The sequence below is a fragment of the Haliaeetus albicilla genome, chromosome 11 (genome assembly GCF_947461875.1).
Source record: "Haliaeetus albicilla chromosome 11, bHalAlb1.1, whole genome shotgun sequence".
NCBI lineage: Eukaryota > Metazoa > Chordata > Aves > Accipitriformes > Accipitridae > Haliaeetus > Haliaeetus albicilla.
Genome location: NC_091493.1, coordinates 2,397,272 through 2,416,789, shown reverse-complemented (window position 1 = coordinate 2,416,789; position 19,518 = coordinate 2,397,272). Strand labels below are relative to the sequence as shown.

The 19,518-nt window shown below is 51.2% G+C and overlaps 1 protein-coding gene across 1 annotated transcript in view; it reads left to right on the top strand.

The window, feature by feature from the left end:
• Nucleotides 1-19,518, top strand: part of CDH23 (cadherin related 23) — a 213,592-nt gene that overhangs the window by 120,191 nt on the left and 73,883 nt on the right. The window contains exons 11-13 of the mRNA XM_069795810.1: nt 1,244-1,432; nt 10,058-10,207; nt 11,012-11,170. Coding sequence (XP_069651911.1) covers nt 1,244-1,432; nt 10,058-10,207; nt 11,012-11,170 — 498 coding nt within the window. The remainder of the gene's footprint in view (nt 1-1,243; nt 1,433-10,057; nt 10,208-11,011; nt 11,171-19,518) is intronic.

The window sequence follows — 19,518 nt, the reverse complement described above, 5'->3', positions numbered from 1 at the left end:
AGATGTCCGCATCCGTCCCTGGTATCTCTTGGTTTGGGATTTTACAGTTTCAATTCAGTAGAAATCAAGAGAGGGAGGATTGTCTGGTTTTAATAGGGACAAAAATATCTGTTTAATCTTGGAAAGGTTTGTGAATCTGAAAACTTGCCTGTTTTCCTGCCTGCATGATAATGGAGTTCCAACTATATTCTGTTGATCTGATAGATTTTTATTTCCTCTCCCCACAAACTTTGCATCCTCCTGCAAATGCCAGCTCTCAGTGTCCTGCATCCCCAGGACCCAAAATGTTCTCTGCTGCTCTCGTCCTGGAGCACGCAGTGAAAATACAGCTGGATTGCTCCTTGTTCGGATCAGCCTGTTCTGCTGTTGTGTGCAGAAGCGGTGAATAGCAATGAGCCGTGTGGGTCGTGTTAATGTTGCTTTTCTGTGCCCACAGCAAAGCAAGATTATCCAAAGGACAAGAGGAGGGACTCTGCTTGAAAAGGCTGTTTCACAAGTCTTGCTTCTCTGGCAATAAAATCTGCGCTCTTACATTTTGGGAAAGCAAAATTAAAGTCCTTCTTGAGACAGAGGTGTGATACGGAGTCATGACTCAGCTCTGTATTTAGACACATGTTGCCAAACCTATTTTAAGGTCTAAATCTTGTTTTTCTCTGTTGCCCTAGTTTTCTGTCCCTTCGGTAGTACCGGGGTGGTTAGCTGCCTGCTCCTGGTTCCACCTCAGGAGATGGCAGAGGAGAAAACAGGAGTGCTCCTTGCTCCCTCATGGTGTCCCTTATTTTGAGGTCTGTCCCCCACATCTCACAAGGCAATTTTTTGGTTTAAATGCTTATGGCAGGGAAATCACCTACTCATCCCCTAATGTGACTCTGACAACCTGTTGCATGACAGGGGCAAAGGAGAACTTGGCCACAGCCATCCCAAGGGAAATGTTAATCCCCTGGGAAATGTTAATCCCCTGGGAAGGTTTGCAAGGGTGCTGTGGGTCTGAAGCATGGGTGATGGAAGAGCTGGGTCAATATCTGTCTGTGTTAATGGGTCAGCAGTGTGGAAAGGTGCTCAAGGTTAAGGGGCAATGGCAGAACCGACTGAGCATCCTTCCTTGGCAAAGTGGAGGAAGTAAAAGCTGCAAGAGTCTCTAATCACAGCACGCGCACCTTCTTTTATATAAATTTTTTGAAAAATACTTCTGTGTTTATTCTTTGAAAAATAAAGGCTGCCCTGTTGTTTTGTCTCCTTGCAGGGGACAGAGCTGAACGATGACCGCACACCGTCTAATGCCACCGTCACCACCACCTTCAACATCCTAGTCATTGACATCAATGACAACGCACCCGAGTTCAACAGCTCGGAGTACAGCGTGGCCATCCCAGAACTGGCCCAGGTGGGCTTTGCCCTTCCCCTCTTCATCCAGGTGCAGGACAAAGACGAGGTGAGGTATCCCCTGCCACGGGCGCTTCTGTCCATCCTTTGTAGGGTAGCACTGGTGGGGTTTTGGGGGTGCAAGGAAGGCTAAGTCACTGATGAACCTGTGATGACGTGCATGGTTATGTCCCGATACCCACTTTTTCAGCTCTTACTGCTGCCGTTGCTCTGCTTGCTCGGTACCCCGAACGCAGGTGCCCTCCCCAGAGCGCAGGCACAGCATGTGCTTTAATGCAGTCAGGATGGCACAGCCACTGAGAGCCAGAAAATAGGATTGCGTGGGATGCTGATTCTCGCCCGCTTCTGAGGGGTCTTGTTGGGCAGTCCTTTGCTGGTCTGTTTTAGAAAGGGAGGAGGTTTTCTGCTGGGCTCCCAGGGGACCTGCCAGGGAGGGGAAAGAAAGGACCTCTGGGCTTTCTGCCCCGGCGGGGACGGGTCCCGCTGCTGTCAGGGAGGAGGTAAGAGATACCCGCTAGCGAGGGGCTGGAAGAAGCATGGCGGGGACTGGGATACCAGTTCATCACCGCAGACGAGCCGGGAGCACTGGAGGCTTGTTCCTCCCTTGTGTTAATGGAGCTTGTATTTGTTACGCGCCGGTCCATGCCACGTAGGGATTGCAGCATGTTTTCCAGCCTTGGGCTTGCAGCCTTCAATTACTCTGATTATTCGACTTGTGCAGTTCACGTCTGGCTGCTTCTGTGTGCCGGTACCCTCCAACCCCGCCACGCTGTGTGGTGTCTGCTTCAAACAAGTGCTGACACCTCATGGTGAACTTTCCAAAATCCCTCGGAAAGGCCCTGGCTACAGGCTGCTACCATCCCTATTCTTCTTCAGGCCAAGTGAGAGACAAGGGGAGAGGGGTTGTCAGAATAAATGGTAATATCAGGATGTTTTCCTGATGCTTGTGATAGCACCAAGGAATATGAAAGGAACATCTCCCCCTCCCCACCAAAATCCCAGTGGGTCATCTTCTAAGATGCCTTTTCTGGATGAAATGATGGATTTGCTTTTCCCCAGCCCTGGGTGGAGTCCACCGTGTCTCGTAAAGCCACCCAGAAACCCCATTTTTTTCATGTGAAGTGATTATGACACAGAACTAATAATCTACTTGTGACATGATGTCACCATCCAAGAGTTATGACTTCAGCCTGAAGAGGTGCAGATGAGCTATTAAGCAGATAAAGAGACTGTTTTTTCTTGAAAATGTCAATTGCTAATAAAGAAGATATGGATATGACAGATGCTTAGGATAGTTTCTGAATAGAGCCGCTGTCGTGCTTTCTGAGAGATGTCAGCAGATCCGTTCTTGAAGGGCATTGTAACACTCCTGTTTGTGCCAGAAGGATGAAGAATCTGTCATTATTTCTGGTTAAAAGCTCATTTTACTGGAGTGACTCCCATTCAAGAATTCACTTTTCAGCCTTGCTAATTTTAAAATGGGAGAATAAAAAATAGCCTTGCCTTCCCAATCACGCCAGCAAAAAATAGACTCATTCTTTTGATGTATTTCTTTAACTTCCTGAGATTTCCCCAAAAGAATTGGCTGAGATTTTTAAAACTGCTGAGAGGACCTCTTGCACTAAGGGAGTCTGAAGGAGTTTTACGGTACGTGTCTTTGGAGACTGTCATATTAGCCTGGATTGCTTTGACCGTAGCATTATTTTCACTGATAAGAAGCACAAGAGAGCTGATGTCTCGGAATATCTGGAGGGAGGAAAGTTATAAGCAATTGGTTTTTTTTTTCTACATTATCCTGCGGTGGATCTTTCTTATTTCCCCTTGTGGATGCTTGCAAATGGATTAACCATCAAGGTAGCACTTTGGGGGAAAAAAATGGTGAGAGGATACCCAGGTTGTGAAAAAGATGTATATGAGATAGAAGTGGGACTGCATCCGCAGCCAGGCTTGTTCTAGCACTGCTTCCCAGGCAGTGTATTTATAGAAGTCACAAGACCCCCAAACTTTCAGTAAAACACTTACAGAAAGGGAAGATAGTTGCCTGACGGTGATATTTTCGATGCTCAAGTACCTCATGAGAGTTGCGAGGCTTCTACAAACCATCTGGATTTGAGGTTGAGATGGCACCAGGCTCTCTCAGCTCTCTGTGGGTGCAGGGGTGGAGGGATGGGATGATGAGGACCGAGGTCTTCAGGCAGGGATGCGACTGAGGACGTGGCTGACAAAAGCTATTTTGCCAGCACAGCCTTCATGCTGGAGATGACACGATTCATTTGTGTAAGGGGCAAAGGAAAACAAGAAGAGAATTATACATGTCTCCGGGGAGAGCAGCTAAATAAATAAATGAGAGCAGATGGATAGAGACATGTGAAATCAAAGCTAGAGTCTTCAGGAAGATCATTTTACTTGAGTTTTGTCTCCTGCCTCCCAACCTATGTCGTTAAGTCCTGGGAAAGCCCCTTGGCAGGTTGGTTTCTTTCTGGATCCAAGCCATCCACCCTTGTTCTGGCCCCTCCAGCAAATTTTGAAGCTGTTCCTTCAGCCCCCACGCTTGTTGAGGTCCTACTTGGATGGAGCAGCCCACGCCTGAACCTTGCCCCACGCAGGAGTCCTGTGGAGTTGGGCAGCCTCGGGGAACCTGCCTGCCGTCGCACCCCGGTTGTGTCTTTGTAGAGCTGGGGAAAGGGGTTTCACGTGGGTCTGGCCCTTAAAACACACTGCGTAGGCTGCCAAGGCCATTAAACCAGAAGGTGTTTTGTAACCAGGCCCACGTGGCCTTTTTAAATGGTGGGGTTTTGGTCTTTCTTTCTTCTGGTGTGTTTTGCACAAACTTAAATGATTGCTTTTTGAAGGAGTTAGATTAAACGATTCAGCAAAGCACTTAAAAATGTATTTACATTGCACACAAGACCACGCTTGAAAGCATGCGCTTGAATTTACCTCTGTGTTTAAGCGCCTTTCTGGAGCTCGGCTGGCATTAACATCTCCGACAAGGTACCTAAGCTTGGTGCCTCCAAGGAGAAAACAGTTCCTCTGAGTCTATCCCTTGCAAACTCCCAGCTGCCGTCCCTCAAACTTGGTCACGGTCTTGCTCCAAGAGGAGGTGGCTGGCGGTGCGAGGTGGCATGGGGAGCATCTCAGGAGGATGCACCCAGATTGAGCTGAGCTGACCCCAGATGTGGATTGAGGATGCAGCCAAGAGGTGTTCAACCGGGTGTGCTGGCTTTTCTTTTTGCATTCTCTACGGCTCGTCTTTTTGCATTCTCTATCGAAAACACTTGAACGCAGGAGAACTCGATACACAGGGTTTGCACAGGGTTTTGGACCCGGCCTTCTATGAAGCAAGAAAAAAGCATTAACCACTGTGCAGCTGAGTTTCTCTCTCTGCCAGATAGACAGCAAACCAATTGAATACCTTTCCAAAGCCGTTTGAGAGCTGTTTATGAAAATCTGTGAAAGTTTCCCCATATTTAGACTGAGCCTACACTCAACTGGACACCACCGAAGACCAGTATGTATATACACTCCCAGGCTGGGTTTGGATTCTCCTTTCATTCACGTTGCGCTAGATCAGCAGGGACGAATAAATCCTGTGTATGAGACGGAATATTAAAGCCTTGAATTACCTACTTTTGCAGCAAGGTTGGTTTCCAGGTTGAGAGCAAAAGCCCCGAGCTGTGGAACAAGTTTGCGTTAATTTGGAGGGCTGGTTAGCGCAGGCTCATCAGCTCCAAGGCTGGCTGAGGTGGGGGACATGGATATCCTTTCTGGATATGCTGGTATTTTACAGCGTGGTGGCTTGATGCGGTGTTTTGGGGAGAAGGCAAGGGTTTGGCCATGCAGGAAAAGGAGCAGGGCATCCCCCATTTGAGCTTCCTATCACTGCAAGATCCACAAAGGTATATTAAGAGAAGCGGCAGCGTACTTTCCCAGGGCACGCCAGAGAAACCAGCTCTTCTACCGTGGCTTTCACTTGATTTTCCTTGACACGGTTGACTGAAGAGGAAGAAAAGGGCAGAAGCTGTATAAAGCACAAGTATGATGGTCTGACATTTTAAAATAATTTTGAAGCAATTCTCCAAAATAAGCATATTGAGGAAGATAAATGGGGACTTTAAAAAAAGAAAATCCAGGCCATGGGAATACACGGTATTTGTTGCATAAAGCTACATCAGAGACTCGTGTAGGGATTTTGTATGTGCCCATGCGTGTGCAGGTGCAATATATGAATCATCCGTAGCATATATATGCATATGACAGACACGTGCACTATAAATATGATCTACACGGCAAGGAACTGTAAGGGGAATTGACGGCGCTTGAGTATTCTCTCCCAAAAGTGCCAGCTGCCAGTCGGGCTGAATTAGATTTCACAGGGGTTTTTGCAATACATGGAATTCACCAGCAAATTACCCTTAAAGAGGGAAAATCAATCATTTGGAGCAGAGATAAGCTGAAGGCGAGGCAGCCTCGGATTGATCCCGTCTGTGCAAGCGTGTGTGGAATTCAGCAGATAACCTGGGGAGAGCAGGGAAGGAGAAAACTCCTCCGGGAGGGGGGGCGCGGGCAAGGGCTGACACTTAGGACAGACAAAAAGATGTGAGAAAAGCGATGCCAGTGTGGAAAGGAGGATCAGAAATGCTGGGGAGCGTTTTGCTCCAGGCATCCTGCATCACCTGTGACCACAGTAAGGTCCTTAGGGATGGAGGGGGCAAGCGCCCGTGCCCAGCGAGCCCTCAAAAGGGTTATTGATGTTGTCGTGCTTGGGTGCTGGGTCGGCAATGGGTGCTGGGCAAGCAACGGGTGCTGGGAGCCTGAGCTGGCTGGCTGGGCAGGGGGAGAGAGGCAGGCAACTATGGAGAGGCTATTCAGAGCACTCGAGTTAAATGCCTTCAAGTGGGTGGAGAGAATAAACCTCTTTATGCCTTGTGTTTTCAAAGGAAGGATTAAGCATTATTTGTCTCTGACTAACTAGAACCAGGCATAAGGTATCCAAGCCGTACAAAGAGGTACTAATTGCTTTTTTAAAAAAAAAAAAAAAACTCTCTTTTTTTTTTTCTGTCCTCCTCCACCACTCCTGAACTCTCAGCACTTTCCTTTCTTTGCAAACTTGCCAGAATGAGGGATATTAAACACTCCTCAGCTTTTTGTAGGTAATAGCCCGTGCTTAGAAAGTGGCTGGGAGGAAAGCTGGAGTTACACTGAATTTTGTGCTTTGGAAAGGCGGGGCTCTCCATTTTGGAAAAGCAAGCTGCAGCTGAGCTAGGGTAGAGGGGACCGAAGGCAGCCCTGTACTGAGTCGGCATGAAGAGAAGAAAACTGAGGATCCCAGGCTGCTTTTCCTAAATCTAGCTCGCTTTGTGCTGAAAATGATTGCAGGCCATCAATCTACCTGGGCACCTCGGTGATTTCAGGGAGTGGTATGGTTGAGGAAGGGGTTGTTTGCTTGTCTAGGGGTTTGGGGTTGTTTTTTTTACTTTGAGTTTTAATGTAGTCATTGCTAAGCGATGCTAAGTACTTGCTTTGGCTGGTAGAAGGTTGAATAATTTCTGAAGCGTTTCCATGGGTGCTCCCATGGGGAAGGGGCTGGGTGGGAGCAGGAGTGATGGATGAAGGCAGTGGGCAACGCTGGGGGAAAAAGCAGGGATAAAGCTTATGATGCATCCTCAGTCAAAGCTGCAACAGCTGATGTGGCTGCTTCTGGTCTCCTGATATAAGAAGGGATTCCCTGACTTGTGGCGAGCCATGCCCTGTGAGCGCGTCTTGCGGGTTGGGAGAGCAGACTTTTGGCCACGATTCATAGCAGGTGCATGAGCAGGTCCCACGTGGTGCCTGGGACTTTTGGAGGGACACACGTACCCACCTCCTACCATCTCACAGTCTCACACCTGAGCTTCTGCCTTTGCCTGCCAGTCCGTGCTGTGCTAGCTGTGTCCAGGGACGGTCACCCCTCTGCTCCAGCCCCCTGGAATTTAAGACAGATATTGGGCACGTGGGGCTGGCAAACAGGTCCATCACAAATGGTTCAAATATGAAGCATTTGGGGTAGATCAGTCAGCGGTCGCTTTTTTGGAAGTCAGGTATCGGCATGAGGTTGATGCCGGCATTGTGGCAGCAGGGACACGATGCGGCTCCTATTACACGCTCCGAGAAATACACACACGAAGAACAAAGTAATAATTACGCCCAACTGCAGCTACGATTGTCTTTTAGCTGAATTGACATGAAATTTCCATCAGTTGCGGCGTCGGCTACGGCTGGGAAGAGGTTTGATTGCCGGGAAGGAGGCAGCGGGCAGCAGAGTCGAGCCACAGCGAGCGCTGGCCCCGCGCGCTGGCACGGGATGCGATGAGCTGGGAGACGTGCGGCCGTGTCCCGGCTTTGTGCAATAGCGAACTTTCCTCCGAAGCCCGTTTCTTTATGGCTCAATTTGTTTCGGATGGAGGGTGCACGCAGACAGGTTTATTATTGTAGGGTTGCTAAGCTTTGGCAGGCTGCTCGTTCATTTATGCCTCTAAAGGAAGGCAGAGGAGCCAATTTCTTTTCAGCGATGGGGAAAAAACTCGAGCAGTACGGGAGCTGGTGGGTAAGGGGTTGGAGCAGGAAAATGAGCAGGTAAAACAGGTTGTGCACCGATAGCACGCCCATACATATCCCGCGCTCATCCTCAGCACTGCAAAGAGATGATGCTCGGCCGTGAGCCCACCACTGCGCACCGGGACTTTAGCGAGCCTGGGGAGACAGCGCTTGTTTTTCTCCTTCACGAACACGTTTCAGATCTGTTGTTTGCTGTGGGTGGCAGGAGAAGGTAGGAAGGGGTGAGGAAAATGTAAGCAGCTCCCCGTGGCTTCCTCCGGAGAGGGGGCTACTAGCTGTGAGCCGGGCTGAGCCAGCCCCTTCTGCTGGGCAGCTGATAACAATTTGAATATTCAGATTTGCTTTCAGCCATCCGCAGGGGGTTCACAGGCTCTGGGAACCAGGAGCAAGGAAAGCAGCATGGGGGCAGAAACAAAAAAATAAATAGCCGAATAAATATATGAATGGCAACTCGCAGCAGCCCTCCCAAGAAGCAGATGTATTCCCCTTCTCCAGACCTCACGTGGGGAGACTGAGGCACTTGAGGGGCTGCTAATTAGGGATGGTGGGTATCTGGAGGCTGATCTCCTTCACCAGCTGGAGGGGAATTAATCCACCTGGTTCTCTTCCCACAAATACTTGGGTTTCTTTTGATGTTTCAAGTTTTATCTCATGCCTCCAACAAACTCTCTCCTCTGGCTTCCAAGAAAATCCTTCACATCTCGCCGCCACGAAAGGTGCTTTCGTGTACTGCAGGGAGGGCCCTGGGAGAGACACCGAGGTCTTGGCAACAGAGCTGGGCAGAAATTCCTCAGTGAAATGGCTTTTTGTCACTGGTGGAAAATGATCATCTGTTATAAATTGGCATCGTAAGGATAGGGTGAGAAATAACAACTTGGGGAGTGATGCTTCCCCCTGCCATTTTCCATACCCTCTGCTCCCTCCCTCCTTCCCAGGCTGCATACCGGTGTTAGGGAGCATCCTTCTCTCATGCCGGGATTGCCACTTCCCAGCTTGCCAGCAGAAGAGTTTTTGGAAGGAGCTAAGTCTGCCCCGAGATGGGTCCTTTTTGTTCCCTCTGTAGGGATGCTTGCTCTCCATCACCCATTGCCGGGGTCCTGAGGCGGTGGGTGCCCTCGGGGCTTGCTCCTGCCGCGGGCTCTAGCAGAGGTGCTCAGCTTGCCCCCCGCTCCACGGGCTGCTGGGGGGTGCGAGGAGGAGGGCAAGCGGGGATTCTGCTCGTGTCGCTGGCTCTCAGCGGTCACGCTTAGCCAGCTTTTGCTATTAGTGCCCCTTCGTGCATTTAATTGGTCCCTTTTTCTGATAGGAGGGAGGTCATTCGGGGAAAATTGGAAATTCGGCTCTGGCAGCTTCTGAACTTGTTTTTCACGTGCTCTGCTGGGTTGTGCTTTGGGAAGGGGTGCCGGACCCGGAGCGAGGGTCCTAAAATGCTGCTGTCGGTATGTCGGTGGTCTTGCTGCTTTGCTGACCAGGTCTTGGGAGAGGATGGGTTTTCCAGTTCCCAGTTTGAGGCATCTTACTGGAAAGAGCCCGCTGCACAGGAAAGGCATTCACACTGTGCTCCCCAGCACGAGGCAATGAAATCCCGGTGTGTGATACCCTGTGCGGTATGTGGATCTTGAAACAGTAAAAGGATTTTCCCTCCAGCTGTGTGCTGTGCAGGTTCATCCCAGGGTTGCATTCCTTTCATGTGCGCATGGATTTTGTATAAAATGAGTGCACATGAAAAGAAGATTTATAGAAATCACATGCATTGTAACTCAGTAAGCGTAATAAAATGCAACAAAGAGTGCTTAAGGTTGGTGCCGAACCCTATGCCTCGGTTAACCAAACCCAAGCAGAGTAACACTCCCCTGTGTCTCTGGTAATTGCATTTTTACATGTCTGAAGGCAAAGGGCTGTGCCCAAGCTGCTGGCATTAGCAGCTTTGCACCTGATGCACAGGCTTTGCAGTCGGGTCGGTGCTTTTGTCCTATGCTCACCCCCAGGCTGGCCCTGGGTGCCCGCAGCCTTACCCCGGGGCTGTGCGGGGTCCTTCCTCCTTTGTGGCTGTCAACCTTCCTCTCTCCTTTCCCAGGGACCCAATAGCATTTTCGAGGTTTACCTGGTAGGCAACAACTCCAACCACTTCATCATCTCGCCGACCTCCATCCAGGGGAAGGCGGACATCCGCGTCCGCGTGGCAGTGCCGCTGGACTTTGAGACCATTCCTCGCTACGAATTTTCGGTGAGGCTGCGCCCTTCTGCTCTATGAGACGTCCATATTTTTAAGAGTGACAATTAACCAGGCTTCTCTCTTCCTCTCTCTAATCCACACTATGAAACTCCGGAGCGTTACAAAATGGCCAAAAAAGGGAAATAATAATAAAGGAAAAGGAGGAGGTGGGGAAGAGATTTGCTCTGCGCCTTCTCTCTCTTTCCAACATCCAAAGGCTCAGCTGCAAGAGCTTAAGCAGAGTGCTTTCCCCCTTGCTATGTCACAGGGCTGTAAAAGCTTTATAGAGCTAAAACTTTGTTTTAAGTGCACCTATCAGGCACCAAAGCTCTCCCCAGCCTCCTGCTCCAGCTTTGTCCCGCTCTCTGCCTGAGCTGTAAATTCTCAAGGAAGGCAAAGCAGGCTCATACCACACCAGCGGTGTTAGTCCTGGCAGAGGGGCTTTCATGCGTCAGTGGAGAAAAATGAGCAGAAGCCTTCCTACCCTTGCTCCAGGCTGCAGTGGGGTGGCAGATCCTGGTTCTCCAGTTTGCCAGGCAGAGGCTGGGTCTGTTTGGGGCAGGTGGTGAAGGATGTTTGGCTCGCCCAAGGGCTGAGGCCATCCAGAGTTGAGCAGCTCCCAGGAGAGAGAAGGGGCTCTTTTCTATTTTTTTTTTTTTTTGAGCATCCATGCTTTGGTGGTTAGCACTGAGCTGGCTCATCTGGTGAGGGAGCTCGGGAAAGCATTATTTTCTCCATTAAGGAAGAATAGATAACTCTCCCAAGCTTCGCCAACAGTGTCTCCAACCCACCCCTTCGCTTCCTCTCTCTGCCCAGCTCTTTGCAAATGAGAGCGTCCCGGACCACGTCGGCTTCGCACGCGTGAAGATTAACCTCATCAACGAGAATGACAACCGCCCCATTTTCAGCAAGGCCCTGTACAACATCAGCCTCTTCGAGAACACCACCGTGGGCACCACCATCCTCCAGGTCCACGTGAGTAGGAGCATCCTGGCTCTCTTTGCCAAGCCCTTGGCGCGCATGTGGCTCCGTGGTGCCCGTCACCAAGGGATGGGCTGGGAAACCCGGTAAGAGAGTGGTGGGAGATGCTGGTGGTGGGGTGGACTGTAGTCCTCCCGTGGGCTTTTGGAGCAGACGTCTCGGCCTTTCCTGGTCTCTGGGAGATGTGCGTGTGGTTTCCACCACACGTGGAACTCGAGGAGAGTCCTGCGCTAAAAGGCCTCATTGCAGACAGCAGCTTCTCCTGCAGATACTGATCCCAGTGGTCACGGTCTTGCTTCTCCCTCCTCCTCGCTGCATGGGATCCACTGAGTATTTCAGTTGTGTACATGGCTTGTGTCCCTTTACATATTCACTGCCTCTTGCTTACCTTACTTATGGGAAAAGATGCTCTGGTACTACTGAACTTGGTCACTTCATCGGTGAGAGTAAACGCCCGACATTTATCTTTCAGTGTGGGTTTTCTCACTGCCCTGTTTGGAAGCATCATCTTCCTCAACTAAATCAAGGTCATTTGAGCTAATAAAAGGGTGAAGGGTGGAAAAAGAGGGAAATGATTGTATTTAGCAGAGTGTGGTATTAAATGGCTGGCAGCAGAACGGTGGTGCAGCAGACAGAGGTGGTGATGATAGCAGAGTATTTCCCTAGGGCTCATCCCTTCCGTGTGGGTTGGTGGGACCACCCAAAATCCCTGGCGAGAAGAAACATTTCCCAGGGCGCGAGGGCGATGTCGGTTGATGTCAGTGCCGGTGTGGGGCACAGCAAGAACCAGAACAAAACCCTGCACTGAAAAATGATCAAAATAGAAAGCAAAGCTCTGCTGGGATGGGAAATATCAAAGCGGGGAGCGTCAACACCCCTGCTAGGCTTTGAGTGCCTTACTACCGCTATCATTAGTGGTAGATGAATTTGCTTGGCTCCCTCTCCGGCTGCCCTCCCGGCCCCCTCCTTGCCCTCGCTCTCCCGGGACGCAGCCCCTGCTCTCCCATCCGCACAGGCGTGCCGATCTAGAGAATAAAAGCCCTGACAAAAGGGTTGGGTGTATGTGCCTGTGCGTAAGTGTGTTTACTCTACAAACAGATGGTGTGAAACTGTATAGAGCCCCCGAGCTGTTCCCATCTGACAGTTATTAATATTTCAAGCAGATGTTTAGCTAGTCAGGCCATCAGACACTAAACAATGAGATTGTTACTGCAGCTCCTCTTTCCCCAACTTCCAGCTATGCCAGCGTTTCGGAGGGAACGCAAAATGCCAGGAGTTGAATCTTCTATGATAAATCAGAATGGATGCAATTAGTGCTGAAATCCAGATTGCCCCCCTAGCTGATCCCAAACTTTTAACAACCCTCATAAAGTACCAGCTCCTCCTGCTGTTGCTGCTCACCTTCGAGATGCAGCCCTCTGCTCGCTTCCGTGGCACTGCCCGTCTGTGCCGTGCCTCTCCAACTATCCCACGTGCCGCAGACAATGACTCTGCTTTCCTTGCTAAGAAATTCCTCCTTTTCTTTTTTTCCTTCTTTTCCGCTTGCCTGGAAGCTCTTTATGGGTATTCCCCCAGAGGGGTTAGGGATGGGTTTTTGAAGAAAGCCTGGCCAGCCACATGGAGTGCCCAGTTCTTTGGTGGCTGCTGAATGACGTCCTCGTGAGAGGAGACTTTTGTGGGCTCCCCCCCTTGCTCGGTGCTGCAAAATGCCCCTTTGTGCAAGCAAGTGCAGGTTTTGTGCCACGCGCTTTGAGGGGTGATTGGTTTCCAGGATGCTAAGGACAAATCTGGAGGTTTATGAGGTTGGGATGAACAGGGGAGTGCATGGGCCAGGTGAGCGGTCGCTGAAGGATGGCAGAAGCCTTCCCACCAGCCGTTGCTGGAGATGGCCGGGCGTAGCTAAAACCACAGGGGCCAAGGCAATAGGAGATCACTGCTCTTCTGCCCGGCCCCACGTCCTGGGGAAGGAGGAGAAGTTCCTCCCAGCAGCCCAGAAGACCCTGGGCTGGTTGCCCATCTTCCAGCGAGCGCTTCCCCACTAGTGCCCCTTGGCTGTGGGTGGTTGGGTGGGTGTAGGCGAGGGGAAGGGGTTTCCTTCGTGACCCGGGAAGAGCAGCGAGCCTGCCCTGCCGAGCAAGCAGGCTCCTCCCTGCCGCCCTTTCCCCACTGCCCTCTGCTTGGCCAGCTGAAAATGGAAAGGCAAAAAAGAGAGCAAGCAGACTTCATTTGCGGTGACAAATGGCCATTCGTCTCTGCAGCATTTCAGCTCCTAATGTCAGTGACAGGAGAGAAACATTGCCTGTTACACGTATAAATCAACTGTAAAACAACCCGAAGTGCAGGCAGCCAGCAGGGACCCAGAGCCGCTGCCTGCTTTCCGCTCTCTGCCTCTTTCCCTTTGCCCAGAGAAGCGTGGACTCGGATACGTGCCCCTACGGCTTCCCGGGCAAATCTCGGTTACTTCCCTGGCACAGCGCAGCCTTGTCTGCCCTCTAAGACTTTTTTGTCTGCCCTTTGTTCTCTATTTTGCATTCCCTCTGTCCCTCTATCTGTCCACGAAAGGCATTTATCATATAGATTCAGGTAGTCTTTTGCTTGCACGAGGACATCTGGAGGGTCCAGGCTTCACAGGAACGGCTCCTGCACTGTGCAGGGAGCCTGCAATATGCCCAAAGGCAGCCTTCTCTCCTGCCTCCATGCTCTTTACCCATGGGATAAGTCCCTTAGGCCAGAGATTGCTTCTGTGTTTGCTTTTGTAGAGACCAGCATGAAGGGGTCCTTACTCCAGTCAAAGCTTCCAGGTTGCCCTGTAACATAAATTACTGCGGTTTGGAGTTACACGTGCATTGTAACCCAACGGCCAAGCGGAGGGAGGAGGAGGCCGTCTGGGGCTCTGCAGTTGTTAGTGGCCTCTCCCCATGCAAACTTCTCTTTTCCCCTGCCCCAGGCCCTGCTGTGCAGGGGAAAGCTGGGCTGGAGAGGCTCAGAGGTCCTGCACAGCGGCACGCTCCTTCTGCAAGGCTGGTGTAAAGCAGGGAGGTGACCAGAGCTCAGCCTGAAGATATGGGCATGTTCTGCCCCAGCTACCAACAGATATTGAAATATTATTTTTTTTCTGAAACAACTGGCCATGAAGCCTTTTAATAACATAACAGAAAAGGTCAGAGAAAGAATTTCACACTTCTTGAGCAAGCAGGCAACCAGTATAACTTCATGCCTTCCAGGAATGAGAGGCAGCGAGAACATACAGTGAGCCCTAAATTAACTGGGGTCTGCGACCCCCCCAGCCAAGTGCTGCCTGGGCAGTCAGTGGCTTTCGATGGGTGCTGGCTTTCCTAATAGTGGGGAGCGGGCTGGAAGACTGTGCCCTGGAGAGGTGAGGTGAGCAAGGGGGCCAGCTCCAGCATGGGGCTGTGTGCGATAGGAAGCCCTGGGGAAAGACAGTGCTCGGGTGGATGAAAGGCCATTCTTCTGCTACAGCCACGATCAGTGTCTGCGATGGGTTTAGCGAACATCTTCCAAAGCAAGTCCCAGCTACTGGTTTTCTCCTGGGGTAAGAGGAGCAGGAGAGAGGAAAGTATCTCCAGCCATGTCTCTCGCAGCTGAGAAGCCCAGTAGCTGGAGGAGAGGATGAGTTGTTAGACTAGAGACCTGTCCACATATCTCAGACCAGATGGAGGATAAATCCATTGCAGAGAGGATCAAATCAATAGGCAGACGAAGGAGGGACAGATAAAAGGGCACGGTCCGACATCCACGCCACTATCTAACAGTATCAGTACAAGCCTTGCGGGAAGCAAGGTCTGGCACAAATGGTGATGTTCCCAAGGCAAATCCCCTCCGCAAGGAGAACAGCAATTGCGTGGGAGCAGGGAGCGAGGGGGGGAGACCCAGAAGGAATGCCCTCTGCTTTGGGATGGAGCACTGGGCAGGGGGTGAGGTCCAGGAGTAGCGAGGATCTGGTGGGGCCAGTCCATTAGTCCCGTTTGAGTCCAGAGGCAGCAGAAGCCCTCAGGTATGTGTCCCCATGCTGTTGCTCCTCTCCGTCCTGCTCCAAGCTGCCTCGTTGCCGGCAGCAGGGAGAAGTATCGCTGCTTCGCAAGTCCTCGTGTAGCACGGCAGCTGAGACAGGAGCAGAAAGAAAAGTCTCAGGGTCCCACACCCGATGGCTGTGAAGAGGACTGATGCCGGTCAGGCATCAGACCTAGTTGCTCAGGTCTCTGCTCCTTCCTTTTCCAGGCGTGAAGGGTTTGAAAGCGGTGCCCTGGGCTTGCATCCCATTAGCTGTGGTGGGGCTCCCGTGAGGAGCTCTTCTGTGACCCGGGGAGGGGGGAGAGGCATTGGCACCAGATGGAGCTTTCAGCTGGGAAACTTTTTTGGGTGGAAGAAGCTATGAAGACACGGCCTTGCTTCTGGGGTCACCGAGACCCAGCCCAGCTTCCAGCAAGCTCTCCCCAACAGGGAGAGGAGCCGGGGGGTTCAGGCCAGCATCCCCTCCTGTCCTTTTGGTGATGCGCTGGGGCTCCGGCACCAGCCGTGCCCCTCACATGCGATGGAGGATGCTTGGCTGGGAAGAGCAGGGAAGGTGCGAGCGTGTGTCTGCGCCTGTGGCGTGCCCAGGTCCTGCCGCCTTGCGAGGCTGCAGGGTCTGAGCGCCGTGATCGTGGAGCGGAGAGCACGGTGCGCCTCCGAACCTGCCTTTGGACGCTGCTGCTTTGAGAGCAGCTGCCGTGAGCTGGCGTCAGCGTGGTGCCGGCTCCCCAGAAGCCAGGGATCTGCACAGTGGCGAAGGCACGTGGCTCGCTCTCCATTGCTGATGTATTTGCTAGACCTGGAGGAATGAGGAAAGGGCCTAAGACAACCCAGCAGGAGGTAAGAATTAAGGGGCGGGAGGTCTCCTTAAGCTCCTCATACACTACATATCTGCACAGCGAAGTCCTCCTGAAAAGCTCTGATAATCAAAATCATTATTGCCCAAACAAACCAAGAGTAACTTGTTTTTAACACAACAATGCATTTGATTTGCCTTGAAGGGACTGGAGAAAAATGGTTCTCCGGGGAAGTATGGAAAGTAATCCTAGCTCCGTGATCCCTCCTCTCTGCTTTATTTGCCCCAGCCTGGCTTGGCTGCGCAGGCTGGGATCGGTCGCTGCCGGCTCCATCAGCCGGCCGGCAAAGCAGGAGCGAGCTGGGGAGGCTGCTCGTGGCTCCCTCCCAGCCCACGCTCCCTGGCAAATGGCTGGGATGAAGAGGTGGGGGCACAGAGGGGCTTGCGGGGCGTGCATTACCCGGCTGCCCACCTTCTATCTCCACACAAGTTTCTCCCAGCAGAGGCATTAATCCCTGCAGTCCCCAATGCTCTCCCGCCTGCTCTTCCTTGCTCGGGCCAGGTCAGACAAGCCAGCTGCCCGTTCAGGCACCTCTCTCAGGCCAGCCGCGCTTTAAAAATAAGATTAACACCTCTCTGGGATGGTTGTGTAGAGATTTGTCCCAAATGCTTGCTGAGTTAGTGACTGCCTTCTCCCTGGAACCTTATCCTCCTCCATCCGTACCAGGTCATGCTCTTGGTGTCCTCCTTACGCAGAAATCCCTCTGCTCTGGGATGGTGCTGGGTTTCTCCCCAGGACAACCACCCTCAAGAAGTCTGAAGGAGTTCCTGAGACTTTTCAGAGCTTTGAAATGTTCCCCCCACACACGACATTTTTGGGCAAGCCTGCTGGTGTGCTTTCCAGAGTTATCTTTTGCAGAGCCTCGGGAATAGTTTGAGCATCTCCAGCAGTCTGCAGACCTCAGACTATAAACTACGGTGCCCGATTCAACCATCAGGCATTGATTTCAGCGTGGGAATGATTTTCTGTAGCTTGTGGTATGCAGCAAGGCAGGTAAAATAAGCACCGTGTTCCCTCGGGACTTGATAACCTGAACCTGTAAGGCAGTCTTGTGCTTTAAAAAATGCCGCTTTCCTTTTTTTTTCCTGAGTTTCAGATTATAATTTTCAGATTATAATTTTATGGAGGGTGGGAAGAGACATTCCCTCTGTCTTTTTTGCTAAAGCATTAGCCTGTGTATTCTTATATGTGTGTGTGTGTGTGTGCACGCATATATATATATATTATTTTTAATATATATATATATTCTGGCTCACATTCCTGAATAGTCCTTTTCCGCTACCCTCCATGGGTTGTCCCCTCCCTGATCACTGTGCCCAACACATCCATTCATCTAGATTCTTGTCTTCCCCCTCCCTGCCACTGCGCTTCCTCAGGAGAAACCTTGTTAGTAAGAGCCTAATGAAGTAAATGCGCTAATTAACCTTCCATTACTCTCCTCATTAAGGCAACCTTTAATTTGGTTGGCAAAGTTTCTCTCCTTTACCACCCAGCTGTCAGTTTTCTTCTGCTTCTTCGATCTCTCTTTGGCCTCGCATCGGGGATGGGAAAATCGATCCTGGCCTGATTTTCTTTCCCCTTCTTTCCAGCCAGCTGTAAATGCCAGTCAACAAGAAAGTAATAACGTAGTTTTCCCACCCTGGGAAGGAGAGTTGCAGGCATCAATAAGCACCTATTTAAAATGCAAATCGCTTTCTCAATCAGCCATCAGCCTGCCGCTGGTGGGGGCACGGGGATGTCGTTATCCGTGGGCTCCCGCATCCTGGCGCGGAGCTTTGCAGCGGTCCTGGGGTGGCTTTGGGGTGCCCGGGAGGGTTGCATCCCTCCGGCTTTGTCTGACTCCAAGTACACGTGGCAGACGCGGGTGGGATGGGGCTTTGCAAACCTGGGGGTTTCCTCCGGTTGCCTGTGCAGCCTTCGGGTCTCACCCCACCCTGCGTCCCTCCATCCCTTTGGCCAAGTGCACCCGCTATCCCCTAACATCTGCCTAGCTGCTGCTGTCTTTTGTCTCTTGATGATCTCCAAAGCTTTTCTTTCTCCTTTTTCTTAGAGGAAAAGTGAATGCTGGGGACAGAAATAGCCCAGGATAGCGGAGGAGCTGGCTGTAGCTTTGAGCTGCTGGTGGGTGAGGTGCTGTGCCAAGGGGCTCACCCCGAGCTGTGTTTTCTCTCTCACGTGGTGATGGTGACAGTGTGGACCAGCCTTCAGGGAAAGCCTACGTCATTCCCGATTTTGGGAAGCTTGCAGGGAGTAAGGAACATAGCCAGTCAGAGCAGGGAGTGAGGTGGGGAAATACCCTGCAAATTGATGGATGGATGGATGAAAAGGCTTCCAGGAATGAGCACGCTTTCAGCTTCTGCAGGGAATCAGGTGGGAGATAAACCATTCTCTGCCCCATCTGTGGCACCTGGTGTGCTCTCCCAGCATTAGGACCAGAGAGTGGTGCAGCCCAGCATCTCACGGGGCATCACTGGTCAGTAGGACAGCATTTCGTGATGCTGCCATGAGGATAGCAGAGGGTTTCTCAGCCTTTTCCAGTTGACTGACCCTCTAAATTTTGCTCAGGGGATTGAGTTTGTGTCCTGCTCCTGCTTTGCAGTAAGTCACCTACTGCACCTATGTTAGAAGTAGTTTGCACCTCCTCTGCCTTCCCGCATGGGTTTGGGGAGTACAGGATGATCAAACACTGGGAGAGGAGGACTCCCAGGTCAGATTCCATCCTTTCTTTTTGCTTGAAGTGAATGCAAAATGTACCAGAAAGCCCTTGCTGGAGAGCGTGAATGCCAGGGAGAGCTGGGTGTTGCAGAGGATGGGCTCAGGAGGAGGACTCCCAGTCACAGGCTGGAGGGACTTAGGATGTGACCTCTCTTTGGGGCAGCAGTAACAGGGTGTGCATCCTTGCTGGGAAGGCTTTGGCCTGGGCATGGCAATAACGGGGTTTTACTTGGTCCAGGTGAGAGCCAGGGCAAGGCTCGGCCTTGGAAGGGAGGTGGCAGAGGGGGGGCTAATTTCTGATGTCCGCCAAGCCTGGACTTTGTCCCTCCCTCCAATCCTTCTCCCCTCCCCTGGCCCACACTGGCTCCCCTGGGGAGCTCACCCTCCCCATTAGCATCTTAATTGATCTTGTTGTTCTCAATCACCCCAAGTGCTCCGACTCCGGCTATGCTTAAACAGAACAAAATCTCTTCCAATTTCCCCACTGCTTAAAAGAAAATTGAATCCTTTATCTGCAAGAGGAGAGGAAAACTGCAAATACGTGAAACAGTAAATAGTTAAATAGTCAAAGCAGACAATTCCAAATTGCCTGGAAAGTTAAACATGAATGGCTTGACCTCTTCCTGCATGCTTCTTGGTTTTTTTAAAAAGTAAAAATATGCTTGCACTCCTTGTTCCTGTTAAATATTCTTATCAATCCAGCTCTGTAAATAAAGGGAAAGGGAGGAGGGAGTTACC